Consider the following 15,626-nt stretch of genomic DNA (forward strand, 5'->3'; position numbering starts at 1 on the left):
TGATGCTCAACCATATTTGAAAACTATTGCCACAGAAATCACCTTGCCAGATGGCATGTTTTTCAAGTCATCTGCCTAGTAGGCGGGGGAAATGGGACTGGGGACTCATGGTCCAGTGCTCTAGCTAGCTTTCTGGTCTTCACCAGCGAGGTGGGACTGCCTCTGTTTTGGAAGGATGTGTAAGATTTGGACACGTAGGAAAGACGGGGGATAAAGCATTGGAGACACCAAGAAAAATGTGGGGGTGAATAGTTCAATCCCACTCTATCCTATGCTGCATATCCGTTATTAAACAGCATTATGATGAAGCAAAAACTCAGTGAACAGGAAACACTAACAAGGGTTTGAGTAATAGCATTCTCCAGGGATGGCCTAGTTTGGATTTTGTCTCCTGGAGGTGAGGAAACATCACTCTTACACTGGGGCATGGGCAGGGGCCCCACCCCTGTCTGTCCTGGGATCTCAGGGCTCACCTGGAGTCAGAGAGCAGAGCCCTGAGGCAGACAACCTGTCCCAGTGAGGTCAGCAAGCTTCCTGGGTGTCCTGGCTTTAGACCACGATGGGGAGAGGCACCCCTCCCCCCATTCGAACAGGTTCTGCCCACAGAGATGGCAGGGAGGAAAGCTCGAAGCTGGCAGAGAGGGGAAAGACACAGGACTGCCTCCTCATATTTGAGATCCACCTGTTTGTTTGTTGGTTTAATCACCCTTTTCTACTCTTTGTGCCAGAATCAGAGCCACTTCCTATCTGTATCAGAGGAAATGTGCTGCGTAAGTGTGCTCATAATTAGACCCAGGAAATTCACTCTTTAATAATCAGCCTGTTTCTCCCTCCAGCTCACTCAGCCTCCCCCTCCTGCCTCCCGTTCTATTTTCATCCTATCCCCTCCCAGGTGGGGACTCCTTAAAGGGGCCAGCTGATTTGTCCTTTCCCTTCCTTCCCAAATGGTCCTTTCTGCCCAGCGTGGGCCTTTTCCTCCCCATGATTCAGAGTGAGGCTCAGAGCAAGGCTCTAAGGCAGTGGTTCTCAACCTTTCTAATGCCGCGACCCTTTAATACAGTTCCTCATGTTGTGGTGACCCCCAATTTCATTGTTACAAATTGAACATAATTAAAGCATAGTGATTAATCACAAAAACAATATGTAATTATATATGTGTTTTCCGGTAGTCTTAGGCGACCCCTGTGAAAGGGTTGTTCGACCCCCAAAGGGGTAGCGACCCACAGGTTGAGAACCACTGCAGAGGAGCAGATTAGGAGGAAGGGCACTATTTCCAGAGCTTGGAGAGTGGAAACGCCCAGACTCTGGCTCAGCAGATCCCAGCTCATATCCTCTGCCGGGGCCGGAGGAGAGACCGTCTCCACAAAGCCAAAAATGATGAGTGTTCCTTCCACCCTGGCTGTCCTCTCAAGAGGGTGCAGAGAGGATTAAAAGTGTCTTAACGATGCTGTTGTCAGGTCATCATGAGCAGGCCTATGGCTCCAGCACCTACCTGTCAGGCCAGCAGAGCAGGACGGGGCTCCAGGGTCTGAAGGAAGCAGGAAGGAAGAAGCACTTAAGGACCGAGGACCCCAGAGAGGGGAGAGAAATAAAAAAGCAGATTACTTTTGCTATTCTTATACTTTTTTAATTATTAGTATTCCCATTATAAAAGTAAACCATGATCACTGGAGAATTTTCAAAACTTTGGCACTCAGAAAGAAAATGAAAATCTCCCTTATTATTTGCTTGTGGTTTTCTTTGCATATTTGTATCAATCTTAATCTACAAAGTCAAGTGGGTACGAAATGCAACATTCGTTTTCCCTTAGCGGGCCTCTGTGAGGAGCCCTGCACTTACCCCACTTCACCCCCCCACCTCCACCCCACCCCCCAGCTATTCCACTGAAATGATTGAAGTCTCAGCTCTGCTGCCTGGGGGCTGCAGGTGGGTGGTGGACATCCCTCTGTGCAGGTGTCCACCAAGCACTCTGTGCTTCCTATAGGTCAGTCCTGCAAGTCCCTGCCACATGGACCCTCATTTCCCATCCAAAAGATGTCCTCAGATGCCTCCTTACCATTTTCATGCCCTTCTGGAAGCACTGGCCCAGGAGTCCATCTTCTGTCCCCAAATACTTTGGAGCCGGAGGAAGCCAGCTGTGCCCCTGGGCACTTCCAAGCACACTCAGCTGAGCTTGTAGGGATTATTCCACCACCTTCCCCGGTGGGGCTGGGGAAGCCACCCATACTCTGAGGGCTCCTGCCTCCCTATGGCTCTATCCAAGAAAGGTATTTATTATCTCCCTCTGCACCCTCATCCCCAAAACTATCCGGTTTCTATCATCCTTCCCCAGGCAGAAAGAGCCCCTCTCAGGGACCCACCAAATCTAAGATCACCTTGTCTCCCACCAACATTCCTCTCCTCTCCCACCCCACGCTGCCCTGAGATCAGGGAGGTCTCCTCTCGCGTAGGAGGTGGGAAATGTGCCCCTCCCCAGGGCTGCCACATCAGGTGGGGCAGTGTGTGCACTGCACAAATGTGCCCTGCTGAGGGGCGAGGGTGCAACAGGAGAAAGCCACCTTTTCATAATGCACCCCAAAGTGCCATGTATGCTAGCCACAGCCGACCTAACTCATATCTGTTCCAAGCCTTATACCCAGGCCTAGACTTTTAAAACTAAACAACAACAACAACAAAACACAATCATCTGACTCCTTTGTTAAGTTGTGGTTCCTTCCCGGAGGCGGTTAATGTCGGGTAGTCGGACTGTCACCTGCCTGCAGGGAAGGGTCACAGGTGTTAGGAAATGCAGGGGGTCATCTTGGGCAACACTGGGTTACTCACACCATGCACATGCATGCACGTGCACATGCACACACACATACATGTACACTCCCGGCTCCAAATCTTAGAGTTGGGGCCAGACCTGAATTTACAAAGTTCCCCGCGTGATTCAGAAGGAGTTGGGGGAGGAGGGTGGGGGGATTGAGACCGTGTTCCTGGAGAAGCCGCCCCACAGCCTGCAGCAGCCTTTGGAGAGCGGCGCCAACGCTGCCCTTCTTGCCTGAGTGGGGGATCCAGGTCCAGGCCGTGCTAGATGGTGGGCTGTAAATCTCAGCATGCCCTTTACACCTCCAGGCATCTGTTTTCCCTATTTGGTTCCAGTTGAGATGCTGAGAAAATCCACTCAGTGCCATTTCTGGGAGAGTGTCATCTCAAAGGCCTTCTCAAGGAGGGGTCTGAAGATTCTGAATCACCCGCCCACTTCTCCAGGCCACAGAGAGCCCACCCACAGGCAGCGTCCATGGGGAGGGGTGGGAAATGCTCCTTCCCCAGCAGTTCTGGGGTGCAGGACACGTGTGCCTCCCCAGAGGAAACTTCCAGGTTGGAGATACCCTAATTTCAGACCTGGGAGCCGAGCCCCTGGGTGCCGGGGGTCGGGGGAGGAGCAGGTGGGGATTTCTATTGCCTCAGCACAAAATGGCAATGCTTACGTAGTTTCCAATTTAGATTTTAAAATACCACTGAAAGGACAGCTTCAGTTCTCTCACTGAAAACTTTTTTTAAATCATCACATTTCTTCAAGAATCAGACCCTGGGCATATGTGTCCCTGCCCCCCTGTCAAGAAGTGACGGAGCATAAAGGATGTTCACTCAGAATTTTTCATGACCAATGTGCTGCTTCTTTGGTTAAGGGTCCCTCCTCTGCCCCTCCTCCACATGTAGAGTCCCCTCTGCCCCAGGACTCTGGACAGCGCATCATGACACCCACCTCCACCCCCAAAGATGATGCTGCCTAAAGGACCAGGAAAGACAGGAGAGCTGTCCCCTAGACACTAGCCATGGGGAGGTTTGGAGCAGGGGTGACTGGCAGTAGGGTGGGACTTATCCAAAATTAAGATTATTGGGGTCCCTAAGAGTTTTATGGGAGAGAAACCAAGGTGTTTTTTTGGTTAGTTTTGTTGTGTTTAAACTTTGGAAGAAAAAATAATACTATTTTATGGATTAGGAATAATCTTTTATGCTCCCAATTTTTGTAAACATGGAAATCCATTCCTATATTATAAGTATAGGTGGTGATGGTAGGAGAGGGGGTGTATTGTCAGAAGGATGACCCTCTGATTCGACCTTCCTGTTGATGTAGAAAGTGACTTCAGGATTTGTGCCCATGAAGACAGGATCTGCAGGAGGCCCAGACCAGCTGCCAGAGGCCCCATCAAGAAAGTAGAGAATTCTCTAGAGGACATGGTTTGCAGGCTTGACGTAGTCATTGAGGTGGAGTAGGTAGGAAAGGGGTGCCTGTCCATGCAGGCCCAGGACTAACCCCTGAGATTCTGGGAAGTCAGGCCTCTAACTGCCCATCCAGGAGCCCAGCTCAGAGCAGAGTATGGAGGCAGAGCTCAAGCCTGCACCTGCTGCAGCTCCCCATCCTGGGCCAGCTCCCCACAGGCTGTCCAGAGCTCACTCCAGAGGCAGCCAGGAGAACGGTGTACTGATGACAGAAGTGGTGACACCCCTTTCAGTAGGTTCCCAATCCCAGAGCTTCTTACAGATCTTTCCAGCTGGTGCTGCCCCTGGCTATGGGTGGGGTGACAGGTAGCCTGGACCATCATCTAGTCCTCTCTTCCGAGACTCCCAGCCCCAGCCCAGGCAGCCCTATGAACCACATTACTGACTCTCTCCATTCCTACCCTCTGATCCTGTGAGTCACTGCAGGCCCAGGGGGTCAGGGGAAAGAGACGGAGGCATTGTTTTTAGGAGGGAAGCCCTATTGTGAGCGCTCTCCTTTTTGGACCGCCTCTTCTTCACACCCATCCTTCCTCCAGTTATCCCACTCCAAAAAACAGACTCCAACCCCCACAAGAGCTCTGGCTGACCATTCTCCAAGCTACTACTGTCCATTACCACTTGAAAAATCCCTTCATTTCAGAGTCTGAGCTTGGCCTGCTGGCTGTTGAGTTCTAACACGGTGATTCTAAAATGCAACCTTAACTTGCCAACCACTACGGGTGCCAAAGCCATGTGTAAAAACAAAGTCAGCCCTGGCCAGTATGGCTCAGTTGTTTGGGCGTCATTCCATGCACTGCAAGGTTGCCAGTTCAACACCCAGGGCACATTCTCAGTTTGTGGGCTCAATCCCTGGTTTGGGGGCATTCAAGAGGCAGCTGACAGATATTTAATTCTCACATCAACGTCTCTCTCTCTCTCTCTCTCTCTCTCCCTTCCTCTCTCTCTAAAAATCAATTTAAAAAATTTTTTAAAAAGAACAAAAGCAAGAAAAAACATTGCCAGGGGTAATGGTTTAAAAGAAAGGCCTGGAAGCCAGGACATCCTCAGCGTTCACAGAGGAAGTAGGAGCCATTCCACAACAAGTCTAATATGCAACCTCCTGCAACACACAGGGGAAACCAGCCAGCAGCAACAAACTCCAGCATTCAGACAGCAACATTTCACCCTTGATCTTCACCCCAGCCTCTTGGTGACGCTGAGTGGTTTAATAATAAATCCTCTGGTGTGCAAAAGAAACAGAAATAGCTTCGCCAGGCGCCGCAGACCAGCGCAGCACAGTTTATGAAATCGTGGGGCTGTAATGCTCCCAGTCTCCCAAGTTTCCATTAAACAGATGCCAAATGGCCCTACGGTGGCAGGAAAGGCACCCTTGCCTTGCCTCTCTCCGTCTCTCCCCGGAGAGGCTGGCGGGGAAAGGAGGGTGTGTCACTCAGCGACCATGTAATGGAAAAGAGGCTGCCCTGGGGTCCCAGCCCCGTGACCTCTGCTTGTCAACGCCAACCTCTGAGCCCCTTTATAATCTTTTTGGAGACTTAAATGTGTGGGTACACAAAGCTCCCTTAATGGAAGGTCGCTCTGGCTTGTGTAAAAAGCTGTGTAAACTTCATCTCTGCATTTACTTAGCTCCAAGCCTTGTTTAATTTCCTGCCCGGGGATATTCGGAGAACATGACTACCCTCTAGGGTCTCTGAAATCTTTCAGAAAAGAAACAGTGCCCTCCCCACTTTGGAACCAAAAGACCCCCCACAGAAAGGCAAGATACCTCCTCCAACTTGACCAAAAGGCGAGGCAGTTTAACCAAGTGCCCTCTGCCGAGTTTCCCATTAGAAGAAGCAGCTTAAGATGAGGGGACAAGCACAGCTACAGAACCCGAGGCTCCCTTGCACCATGGCCTGGCTGTCTGACCTTGGCAAGTACCACCACTTCTCAAGGTTCCAGCTTCCTCGTTGGGAAAATGGGGCAGATAAAGTGCCCATCTCACAGGCTGCTGTGAGGAAAAAGATCGTGCAGAGGCCCAAGCTAACGCTCAGCCTGTGGGAAGAGGTCCACGAATGGCAGCTGCTGGAACAGCTCTGCCATTGGAGGCAGCCAGGGCAGCGGCTGAGTGCATGGACTCTGGAGCCTGGCTGTCCAGGTTCAAGTCCCAGCTCCACCCATGCACAGGCTGCAAGACCTCGCATGTGTTACTTCTGCAAAATTCAATATGATGATGAAAAGCAGCAGCTTTGGGGGGGAAATGAGCAGTGCACGTGACTCCAGGTTCACAGATTTCCCCTCCTAAACCCCAACACGAGCAATGGAGTTGCAGGAACCCCTCTCACCATCCACACCAAATCCTTCACAGACTCCCCCTGCTCCATACCCATTTCCTGAATGCTCACAGCAAGTTTCCAGAACAAGACCAGAAATCACCTACCACAAACCCCCATTTTATAGCCCGAGATTCCACTGAGGACCTCCCTACTGAGCGGCCCAGGCTTCCTGCCACCACCTAGTGTCATACTGGACCTCATAGGTGGCCTGCAGAGGAAGTGGAGACAGAGGAAGTGTTACTCCCCATGCAGATACAAGGAGGAAATTCTAGGCCAGACTCCAACCAAGCCCTGCCGTTAAGCCTCACCAGGATCCAGGGAGTTACTGACAGCCCAGGTTCCACCTGGATAAACTCCCCTCCATCCAACCCCCAGGCTGACCCTCCCAGTGGCTGACAGTGTTGGTCAGGAGGCCTGTTTTGGTTTCACATCATATTGCCTGGGGTCCTCCTGGCTTAGCAAAATGCTGTCCAAAATAGGTCAGGCCTTCAGAGAAAGGCACACGTCCGAGTGGCCCACTTCCATGACTGCTGCCTCGCCGCTCCGTGGCAGCTGTCCTGTGCTAACAGGGATAAGCCTTGCCTCTCTTGGAGTCAGCTTTCCCATCTGGAAAAGGGAGGTTGGCCTAAGCAGCAGCCAGGCACAGGGACTCGGTCTGATGCCCCTGGAACATACTGGCTCCCCACAACCAAGGAGGGCAGAGGGGCAGCGCTGAGTCCTGCCAGGTCCTGCAGCCCACGCCATCCACACACACGGCCCCTCCCAGGCTAGGGAAGCGCTCAGACGCCCGTCCATGGGATTAAGAGGAAAACACTGCAGAGGGCCTCTGGAGCACATCTGCACCTCACTCAGCCAGCAGTCAGACACTCTGCAGGGGCAGCACTTGGAACACAATTTCAATGTCAGACAAAGAGCTCACAGAGGTGTTTGTCCTGGGCTGAGCTGAGATTTGTGGGAATGAGCTGTGGTCAAAACTGGCCTTGCACAGCTTAGTTGTTCACGTCACCCAGGTGGCTGAGTGTAAGGTGCAGAGAGGGAGAGGGGGATAGCTAACTCTTCTTCAGCCGGTGCTCACCAAGTGCTCCCCATGCACTGCACCTCCTAACAGGGGAAGGAAGATAGCTGTGAATTTGGCTGACCTTGTAGGGCTCTCAGACAAGTAACCAGGCAACAAACTGGAACTAGGCTGGGGCTGAGGTGCCTAGGGTGCCACGTGGAAGGAGGCACACTCACTCTTGACTGCACCTGCAGGACCTTTTTTCAGTTTAATGCCCTGGGCTTCTCACCTGCCTCTCCTTAATTCTGCCCCTGTGAGACAGTGGCAGTCCAGGGTGGTCTTTCTTTCTTTCTTCCTTTCTTGATTTTAGAGAGAAAGCAGAAAGGAGGGAGGAACCATGAGAGGAAGGAAGGAAGGAGGAATGAAGGGAGGGAAGGAGGAATGAAGGAAGGAAGGGAGGGAGAGAAGGAGAGTGAGAGGGAGGGAAAAACACTGATCTGTTGTTCCACTATTTATGCTTTCACTGGTTGATTCTTGTATGTGCCCTGACCAGGAATCAAACCCGCAAAACTTGGCGAGAAGCTATGCTGTAACCAGCTGAGAAGTGCAGGGGTGGTGGTGGCCAGGGCACTGGTTCCCATTCTAGTCTGGGAGGATCGGAAGGTGTATCAGAGGAAGTGAGGAATTTAGGGGAATTTAGACTCCTGGAAAAAGAGGCTACCCTCCTTGCTTCCTCCCTCAGTCCTGCTGACTGCTCACCTCTGTCCTGGCCACCAAGCCTAAGCCAGGGCTGCCGAGAGCAGGTGGGCCATTGCCAGCATCACGCCTTCTCTTGTCCCTGTTTCGGGACTGGCCAGCCCAGGGAGCTCAGTGAAGGAAATCCTGGTGTGGGGAGCACATGTACCCTCAAGACACAGCAGAGAGTTGCCTGGGCCCACCAAAGCTGTCCCATCTTTCCTGGGAGTGTCCCTGGCTTCCCCTGGAGGCTGTGTGCCCGGCCTGAGAGACCCAGCAGCCAGGGGGGCTCTGTGAACCAGGCTTGGCTGGCAGGGAGAATGGCAAGGAGGATAAGGAAAGCAGGTGCCCATGCCTGGCTGAACCTTGTCTCCCATTCAGCTTGCTGTCCACAACTGTCTGCTTTGTGTGCCTCTGTTGACAGATCTGTACCCGTTTCTTTGTCCGTCAGTCTTTCAGTGACCCGGTGTGTCCCTCAGTGAGTGATGTGAGGTTGGGCAGGAGCAGTCACAGCCCTGTCCTCTCTCACCCTCATTGGTTCGCAGCGGCTCCCAGTCCCGCCTCCACCCAACCTGAGCTTGCTCAGAGCCGCCTCAGCGCTCAGTCTGCTCAAGACCGGAGCGCGGCAGCCCAGGCAAGTGGGACAGGTTCGCCGCACACCAGGCGTCTGGACAGGGACCGGAGGCTGCAAGGGCGGCAGGCGGCGGCGCCAGACAACTTCCAGCCTTCGCCCTCGGTGCATCCCGACGGCACCCAGCAGGGACCCGCGCTGCAGCCGCTGCAGCCCACAGGCGCCCCGGAGCGCGAGCGCGGAGCTCACCGGAGCTGGGGGTCGGAGCCCTGAGGGTGATTTGGCACCGCGAGTGGTGACGGCGAGACACAGGGAAAGCCCAAGGGGCGCGGGCGCGGGCACGGAGCCGTCCAGCTGACACCCCGGGAGTCCTCCACCTCACCGGGAGGAAAGCTGAGCTCGGAGGCACCTGAGTGGCCGCGGCCCGGGCGCCCCGACTCCTGGTCAGTCGCGCGCAGCGGGGCGGGGGAGCAGGACGCGCCATGGAGGCGCGGGGCAGCGCCAGTCCTCGCGAGGCGCAGTGAGCGAGCTGGCCAGGGACCCGTGGGCCATGTACGGCGACGTGTTTAACGCCACCGGCGGCCTCGAGGCGGAGGTGGGCGACGCGCTGGCTTTGGCGGCCACGGTCAAGGCGGAGGGCGCTCTGCCTCTGGAGCTGGCCACCGCGCGCGGCGTGCGGGACGGCGCGGCCGCGAAGCCCGACCTGCCCACCTACCTGCTCCTCTTCTTCCTGCTGCTGCTCTCCGTGGCGCTTGTCGTCCTCTTCATCGGCTGCCAGCTGCGCCACTCGGCCTTCCCCGCGCTGCCCCACGACCGCTCGCTGCGCGACGCCCGCGCGCCCTGGAAGACTCGGCCGGTGTAAGGGCTCAGCAAGCCGGGCCCGCGGCCGCCGGGTTCGGGTCTCGCTACCAGCAGTCGGTGTGAGCCGAGCAGGGCGGGCCTGACCTCAGGGGTTCAATGGACCTGACCTCTGGGGGTCGCCAGACCCAAGACCCTTCCCGACCTCGAGCGGCAACCTGGGCGTAAAGGAAGTTGGGCTGCCTAGGTTGCCGCCCTAGTAGCCCTGGGGTACCAAGGTTCTGACCCCCTGGCAGAACCTTTCTTCCCCGGGACAGCGGGTCCAGCTGGGACATTCCTGAGAGAAGGCGCGCCGCCGGCTGACTTCCTCACTTTGTGCACGGAAGGGGCAGGCACAGAGCGCAGGCAACTAGGACCTGAGCGTGAACCCAGCCTGACTTTGTGAAATGATGGCCCTCGGGGACCGCGTGTCCCAGGAGACGCGGAGTTTCACTGGGTCCCGCCCAGGGGTCCGAGGACCCAGTTTTTCCTGCGGGCACGGATGGAGGGGAAGCCGGTCTAGAGACACAGGGTCCCGCCGGCCGCAATTTGTAGTGGGAATCCACGTCCCACATCTCCAGGGGCCGCGTTTCTACAATAAAACTTCACCGAATTAGACCCAGTGCTGAGAACGCTCTGGTCTGTCTTTGCGCCACTTTGGAAAGTGGGATGGGGGCTGGGCACCCTTATGAGCATCCTGAGAGCCAAGCGCTGCCGCCTCCTGCCTTGCTGTGGCCCAGGTCAGTTTCAATGCAGCTTTTCCCCTGGGTCGGTCAGTTACTTGCTCTGGGAAGTGTTTTTAGAACAGGACTCAAAGAGGAATTGCTGCCTCTTCTGCTGGGGGGAAAAACAATTGCTCTGAAAGGGGGCTCCGTGGCAACTTTTCCTTCCCTGTCCTCTCCTTTCCTCCCTGGGCCTGAACCCTTCTAAGAGCTATTTCTGGAGCAGAATCAGGTGGTGAAGGAAGGGCCTAAGGGTCAGGTGATGGGTACAGCGGGGCAGAATTTCTTCCCAAATGAGGCAGGAGGCCAGCTCTAGGGAGCACAGCAGAAAGCAATGGATGAGTAAACCCCGCCAGGAGACAATCTCAAAGAACCTGAGAGGGAAAAGTTGTGATAACCTTGACTTTTCAAAGGGAGCCTAATTCTAGGGAGTTTATGGGCATTTGAAATCGTTTCAGGAGTCACCTGGCTCTGGGGCACTAGAGCTGAGAGAATGTTTGACTGAAAAATGATTTGGAAAAAAAAAAAAAAGAAAAATGATTTGGTAGATTATCTAATCCAGTGTCCTAAACCATCTGGGGTCACTTGTGTGTCAAGAACCTGAAGAATGCTGAGGACAGTTGCCTCTGGCAGAATGCACACAGGCACACAATTCTACACACCTTTGTACGCCCCTTTGGAAAGGGTTGTCAGACACTGAAACCTAAGGACCCAGGCTAAGTCTGGGAAATGTGTGCTAGGGCTGGAGTCTCAGGCCAGAGCTCCTCACCACTTCCCACTTGTGTCTAAGAGTCCCTCCTGTCAACAGAGATGAGCAGAAGACGTTTCACCTTGGGCTTAATTATTTGTTTTGGAGAGCTAGCACCAGCCAAGTCCTAATGGTGCTAATTCTGTGATAACTCACAGAACATTTTAGTTTGGTCTTTGGAAATGTAGCCAGATCTCTCCAGGCTATACAGCAAGGGTAACTCAGAGAATCTGTGTGAACCTTGGTTGCAGAAACAACTAAATGGAATAAACGTAAGGAGTTATGAGGAACCCTAGCTGTCATAATGAAGTCACACAATGCTACTATGGGGGATTGATCTGGGGACTGGGTGGGGGGTTAGGAGATTAATGTACAGGCAGTGTTCCTCTTCCACATCTCCCCATGGACAGACCTGAAGGCAGTGTGCAGAATGGCCAGAAGCACACGTTCTGGAGTTCCACTGTCCGACTTTAAACTCCAGCTCCATTGCTCACTGGCAATGTGACCCTGCACAACTTACTTAATCTATTTCGCCAGTGTGGCTCAGTTGGTTGGGCATCCTCCCATGCAAGGAGAGGTTGGTGGTTGATTCCGGGTCAGGGCACATGCCTGGGCTGTGGGCTTGATCCCCAGTAGGGGGCGTGCAGGAGGCAGCTGATCAATGTTAGACTCTCACATGGATGTTTGTCTTTTCCCTTCCTTGCTCTCTAAAAATTAATAAATCAATAAACTATTCTTTAAGAGAGAGAGAGAGAAGCTGGCCCACAAACAAAATGTGGTCTTCCTGGGGACTACAAACAAAAGTGCCCACAAATACAAGGGTTGATCCTTGCAGGGGAGAATATGAGTGAATGATTAGTTTAGAGGTCACCTGGAGTCCCTGGGCCAGAATCAGCTAAAGTCAGAGTGATCCAGGAGGCTGTTGGGATCCCTTCATAAAATACAAGGCACACAGAGGTTAAAGCTAAAAAGTGCCAACATGGAGACAACTTGGAAAGCATCCCTCTGAGGTCTCTAAAGGGTTGCAATGGCCTCAGCCACTGAAACCAAAGGCTTCAGTACTTCAAATGAACAGACTTTTCTGGAAGAAACTCCTAGGTAACTGGGCCTGCAGAGATGGAATACAGAAACCAAGCAGGGTCAGTGAGAGGAACTAGTCTAAGGTTCTACTTTTTGTCAGCACTGTGACCCTGGACAATTTCACTCGCTTTTCTAGGCAAGTATTAGACCAGTTGAGCAGTAATGGTTCCTTTCTCATGTTGGACCTAGTCCCAGATTTTCCCTGGAAAGCTGGGATGTGGCTGCATTCATGTCTGCCCTCTACTGATATGCAGGTAAGTGGACTACAATATGGTAATTGGACATTTAGATGGACATCAGGTTTATACACACTGCCTCCTGCTCTCTGCTCTTCTGCAGTCCCATGATGCCTTGGAACCACCTTTGGAGAGCTGGGCATGGCAGGCTAAAAATAGGACCCATGACATAGGTGTTTGGACTGGGAGCAGACAAGAAGGGTGAGAATATACTTTTGATGGGAGGTGAGGGGTGGGGGTGGAAATTAGGAAAGTGGTTGCAGATGATAGGTAACAAGAAGAAGCAGCATATTGTAGTAACGGAGAGTCTCAGTCCTAGAGCGAGGTAACCTGACCTTGGTCATCCACTCTGTGCCTTGATGATGTTCCTGGATGTCTGAGAGCCTCAGTTTGCTCATCTTCAAAATGGAGATAATAGCATCTGCCTCATAGGATTTCCAACATTGCATGAGACATTATAGGTAGTGTTTAGCTCATGTTTGATATGTACTAAATCAGCGGTTCTCAACCTGTGGGTTGCAATCCCTTTGGGGGTCAAACGACCCTTTCACAGGGGTCACCTAAGACCATCGGAAAACACATATATAATTACATATTGTTTTTGTGATTAATCACTATGCTTTAATTATGTTCAATTTGTAACAATGAAAACACATCCTGCATATCAGATATTTACATTATGATTCATAACAGTAGCAAAATTACAGTTATGAAATAGCAACGAAAATAATTTTATGGTTGGGGGTCACCACAACATGAGGAACTGTATTAAAGGATCACAGCATTAGGAAGGTTGAGAACCACTGTACTAAATGCTCTGAATGTGAGCTATCATTCTTACTAAACAGGATAATCATTCCAGAAATGTTTGCAGTAACACAAAGGCTAAATGCTTTCCCTCAGTGACTTGCAGTTCTTTTTAAAAGGCATGTACTATCTCAGAACAGTAAAGAGGTCTGCCATTTCCCAGTGTGTATGCCGAGCTGGAAGGCAGCTGTACTAGGTCCTTTCTCATGGTGCTTTCCACTAAACTAACTCATCCACTCGCATGGCTTCAGGTGCTTTTCAAATAACTCTCTCCAGACCTTATCCCTGAGACCATTCAACACCTCCATTTGGATATCTCATAAGGAACCTAAAACTCAACATGTCCAAAACTCACCTTTCCATATAAATTGGGTTTTCCTCCAGTCTTCTCCATCTCAACAAATGGCATCCCATTGCCCAAAGTAAAAAATACATGGTGGTCATTCTTGACCCCAAACTGTTCTTCATCCTTCCCACATGCAATGCATCACCTCCTAGACACCATCTACTCCCCTCCATCTCCAGCAGCACCAACCGAATTCAAAGCCCAGCATCCACTTTTGCCTCTCGCCAATCAACATACACATCTGATCCAGATATTTGCTCCAGCCCCTGTTTACATTCCAATGGCTTCTCCTGGATCTGAGGAATTAAAACAAAACTCTAATCTTGACCTACAAGACCCAGCATCATCTGACCCCCAACAACCTCTCCAGCCTCATCTCCTCACACTCTTGTAGTCCAGGCTCTAATGACTATGGCCTTTCAATCCCTCAGGACTCTCTGCTTAAGCTGTTTGGTCCTACATTTGGCCAATGCCTTCTTATCCTTCCGGTCTCAAGTTAAATATCTCTTCCTCAAAAAGGACTTGCCTGCCTGGCCAGCGTGGCTCAGTGGTTTATTGTCAACCAAGAGGTCATGGGTTTGATTCCCGGTCAGGGCACATGACCGGGTTGTGGGCTCAATCCCCAGTGGAGCTTGCAGGAGGCAGCCTATCAATGATTCTCTCACCATTGATGTTTCTCTCTATCCCTTTCCTTTTTCCTCTGAAATAAAAAAAATTTTTTTTAAAAAGGACTTGCCTGAGTGCAGATCCGTTTTATTCATTTATAGCCCCCAATCAGCTCCCTTATCACAACTATTAAATAGCTATATACGTCATAGCCTAATGTCTCTCTCCCTACTCACACGGAAGCCGAGGTCAGGGACAGCATCCATCGTGTTCACTACTGCTTTCCCAATGCCTGTCGTCGTGATAAACACAAAATAGGCAATGAAGTATTTGTTGAATGAAACATAGTAGAAAAACAGAGCTAGAGGTTAAGATAAATTTGTCCATGGGTTCTTCCTCTGAACTCTTCCCCTTTATTTTCTGCCTTAAACTTGTATAAGATGAAATATTGAGTTGAACTTTTCTTATTGATTCGTGGTCCCCAGTGGCCAGTTTCCTGGAGGTGGTAATCCGAAAAGTTGTTAGCAACTGATACTTCTTGTCTCCATCTATGTAACACTCCATTATTATTGTATCTCCCACAGAGACTAAAAGAACATACAATTTAAATGTTTGTTCCTTTAGCTGTTTCTGCTTGAATTACCCCTTTTCCTGCAGGGATCCCGAGATCTTTACTGTATCATCCATACGCCTTCTGAATTGCCTTGACAAAGAATCAGCTAAATCACTACTTCACATACCGACTTCCTCACCTCTTCCTGGACTTAGATCAAAGATTTCCTTCTCAGCGAGCTTCCCTGGCTTTTTGATCTAAAACTTCATCTGCCTCCCACCCCAACCCCCCGAATATTTCAAATCTCCCTTTCCTGCTTTTCTGCCTTAGAACTTACCACTACCTATGCTATATTTCACTTAGCTTGTTTTATGTCTCTGTAACCAGAATAAAGCTCCTTGAGGGAAAGAATTTTTGTTTTATTCCTTTTATCCTCAGCCTGACATCTTATAGGCCCTCAAATATTAGTTGAATGAATGAGCAACCAACCAAATACTGCTCAGGACCAGAAAAGATACAGTCAGAAAAACAGAAGCAGAGTCTATTTTCAGTTTCCTTCACCCTTCTGCTTTTTTCTCCACCCTCCAAAACTGGAGAGCCCTAACTAGATGGGGACTGAACACACTAAACTGTTAGTTTCACTTTCCATGAGGACAGGAGGTGACGACTCCCGGCTGCCCAGCGTAAAGCCTGACTTGCAGAGAGCACTACAAGTGTTTGGAGAGAGTCAGTGAATGAGCAAGTAAGTATTAATTAGGTTACATTCTAAACTGTTGTAACAAAGAACACTCCCCATCTCCAAGTTTC

At 51.3% G+C, this 15,626-nt stretch overlaps 1 protein-coding gene across 1 annotated transcript; it reads left to right on the forward strand.

Moving 5' to 3' along the window:
* The first annotated feature begins 8,950 nt into the window (after positions 1 to 8,950).
* On the forward strand, positions 8,951 to 10,333 carry SMIM32 (small integral membrane protein 32). Its single transcript, XM_070417152.1, has one exon. It carries the CDS (start codon positions 9,435 to 9,437, stop codon positions 9,744 to 9,746), a length of 312 nt encoding a protein of 103 aa, XP_070273253.1. The 5' UTR covers positions 8,951 to 9,434; the 3' UTR covers positions 9,747 to 10,333.
* Positions 10,334 to 15,626: the final 5,293 nt, after the last annotated feature.

Source organism: Myotis yumanensis, unplaced genomic scaffold (assembly GCF_028538775.1).
Source record: "Myotis yumanensis isolate MYYU_CA2020_CCGP unplaced genomic scaffold, mMyoYum1.0.hap1 SCAF_5, whole genome shotgun sequence".
Lineage (NCBI taxonomy): Eukaryota > Metazoa > Chordata > Mammalia > Chiroptera > Vespertilionidae > Myotis > Myotis yumanensis.

Excerpts from the sequence above, each read along its gene's own strand:
- SMIM32 (XM_070417152.1), top strand. The coding sequence starts at position 9,435 with ATGTACGGCGACGTGTTTAACGCCACCGGCGGCCTCGAGGCGGAGGTG.